Below are 2,962 nucleotides of genomic sequence, written 5' to 3' on the forward strand. Positions count from 1 at the left end.
TCCCACATTCTTACCAAACTGAACTCTAAATCGAAAGAAGAAAATACTATTGTATTACAGTGTTTTTTATTTTTTATTTTATTTAAGTTCATCATTTTAAATTTTGCATTTAAGGCAAACGGCCTAAAATTGTAAAATGGTAATCCTCACTTCATATGTTGGATTGGCATTTCATTGACTGGTGCAAAAAGTCTCATCCGACTTCAGTTAACTTTTTCCCTTCTGCCAAACAGATCCTCTAGGCTCTATTGCAAAGCTTGCACTATTGTCCATTGCACTCTTTTGAAGAGAGGTGAGAGAAAAGAGACGTCCTTCCACAACTTATTTAAACAATTGATGAAGTTTTTTGTTGTCAATTAAGAGATTTATAATTTGATTTTCACTTACGCTTAAAAATTAATTGATATTTTGGTCTAATATTAAAAAATAATTATTAGAAATGGTCATCATAAATTAAAACTATCTCTAAAAAAAATTTAAAAAATAAAATCTCTTCTCATCAATATTTAGTGGTAGATATTTTTGAGGGCGGAGATGTTATCTTTTCTCATAAATATTTGGTGGTAGATATCTTTTCTCAGCAATAATGGTGTATTGGTAGATGTTATCCAAACAGCCCCGACAAATAGGTGGCAGATATTTTTGAGGGCTGAATCTGAATCTCTTGATTGTCTAAAAAAAGAAAAAGTCATACTAACGAGTGTCCTTAGAGCACTCATTAATAATTCATTTTAAAAAAATTTTGATATCACTTTATGGGAAATGAAAAAAACTGTCAAAATATTAATTACTTTTTTTCATTTTCTATAAAACTTTTCTTTAAATGAATTATTAACCAGTATCTTAGTATCTTAAGGGTTGTTAGTATTTTCCAAAAAATAATATTGGAGATGGGCAACCATAAGGGCCACAAGATTCAAAGTCCCAAAGAATTGCGTCTAACCATTAAATTATTTGCAACTTGGCTTGTGTCCAGAGTCATCACGTGAATCTCTCCAATTGGCACACAACTATCACCCAATAAAGAAGAAAGAGCATTCAATTTGAGGTACTCATTTGGAGGCCCCATGCAGTGGGCACAAAATCCTGTGCATTTTATAAGGACTTCTTGCTTAAAAGTATAAACAGTGATTACGATATGTAACATGGAGAATAAGACTGGCCTATTGATGTCTATTGCATGTGAAAAAAGTGGTAAACAAGCATGATTTCAGCTAAATAGGACCAACTAGGCTAATAAAGCTGACTGCCGAAATATTTAAGGCGGCTCTGAAAATTGAGATGAAACAACTCAACAAGTATCACAGTAAGTCTGACTGACATGATTAGCAAGTTCCCAAAAAATCAGCTATCTCAGAAATGCAAATACCAGTTGAAATAAAAAGAAACAAGAATTCTAGGAAATTTTCCAACCTCAATATATTGATGGCTAGGTAAAGACAACAATTTCTGCATTGATTATATGCACACACTAAACACAGCTTACAAAGATTCTCGCAACCACAAAACAATAATTATCACCAAGAATATTCTCCTTCCCATTGAACGTGTAACTTCAATGGCAAATCTACACAATTAATTCTAACTAAGCAATCAAATTTACACTGCATGCATCAATGGCTAAACTTGACCATTTGCTATGACTTTTAGGACTTCAACAGCCTCTCTTAGCCTTCTCTCAATATTATTTCTAGCAGCCGGACCTCGTGCATTCCTGTATTCATGTACCATTGATTATTATATCATAGTTATCATATTCAAACAATAGGTCAAACTTAGTGGACCATAAAATGAATCAAGTTCCAATACGCGTCAACAGAAATAAAATTAACAAAAAGAGATTCCTTCTGCCAGAAAATAACCTCTTCTCATTGTTTGCTTTCCTTGTAAGTTCCTCAACTAGACTTTGAAGCCTTTTTAAATGGGTTGGTAACTTGTGTATAGCTTCTACACCTTTGTGAGTTGAACATATCTTTTTCAAAAGCTCAGAAGCAATGAAATATCCATCCTCCTTGCTCCTGTAAAGAATTGTTAAGAAAAATATAGGACTTTTAACATTCCTTCAAATATCAATGTAGAAGACCAAATAAAACTGTTATTCTTGATTTTAAAGATAGATACTAAACCTTAGGAACTCCCATAAAATAACTTCTACAGATCCATGACTATCAATTAGCACTTCAATCAAATGTGGATAGCGGGCAAGGTTTCTGAGAGTTGAGAGTGCATGCTTTAAAACTTCCTGATCCGGTATGCTTCTGCTGACTGAACGGATGAGCTTCAGCAAAGTGTTGATTGCTCCCGCAGCCACAAGTTCTTCACAACATCTCTGAGAATGTTCGGTAGCCATATCTGTAAATAAGAGTTGGACATAAGTATATGAAATCCATAATTACTTTCAAGGCCACAATACATTTTAACTCATTAATGAAGCAACACAAAAACAGAATAAATTCTTTCAAAATCTCTGATCTAAAATTTTATCAATTGAATTTAGATTCAAAAGCACTGCGCTTGGCACTAGCCATTCTATTGTGTCGTTTATAGAGTTATTGTCATTTTGTATACTATAATTTTTTCTTCTTGTAATTATTTAGGCTACCTTCTAACACTAATACACGAGTAGTCGCTCTTTTTAGTAATTCTTATCAACAACAAAAAAATTTTGATTCAAAAACAAACCAAGGACCAGATACATCCATGGACAGAAGCACAGAAAATCACAAATATACTACTACATTTTGTGTTCTTTGCTGCCTGTATATACCAAGCAAGCATGTTTTGAGAATTGGCATTACAATTTAGATTGAGAAATCCAAGAATAATCTGTTAGACCAAAGAATTAAAACCAAAATAAAGTAAAACTTCTGTATCACATTCAAACGTCACATAAATAGCACGGTAAATGATCATCTAACCATCACTCTTAACTCACCCAGAGTTGCACAAGTATGAAGAATGC

The 2,962-nt window shown here is 33.0% G+C and overlaps 1 protein-coding gene across 1 annotated transcript in view; it reads right to left on the minus strand.

Annotated features, from left to right (window-relative positions):
• Nucleotides 1-1,353: 1,353 nt before the first annotated feature.
• Nucleotides 1,354-2,962, minus strand: part of LOC115991101 — a 5,640-nt gene continuing 4,031 nt past the window's right edge. The window contains exons 4-7 of the mRNA XM_031114846.1: nt 2,936-2,962; nt 2,127-2,352; nt 1,863-2,018; nt 1,354-1,714 (exon numbers count right to left, since the gene is read on the minus strand). Coding sequence (XP_030970706.1) covers nt 1,621-1,714; nt 1,863-2,018; nt 2,127-2,352; nt 2,936-2,962 — 503 coding nt within the window. The 3' untranslated portion in view covers nt 1,354-1,620. The remainder of the gene's footprint in view (nt 1,715-1,862; nt 2,019-2,126; nt 2,353-2,935) is intronic.

The sequence above is a fragment of the Quercus lobata genome, chromosome 5, assembly GCF_001633185.2.
Source record: "Quercus lobata isolate SW786 chromosome 5, ValleyOak3.0 Primary Assembly, whole genome shotgun sequence".
NCBI lineage: Eukaryota > Viridiplantae > Streptophyta > Magnoliopsida > Fagales > Fagaceae > Quercus > Quercus lobata.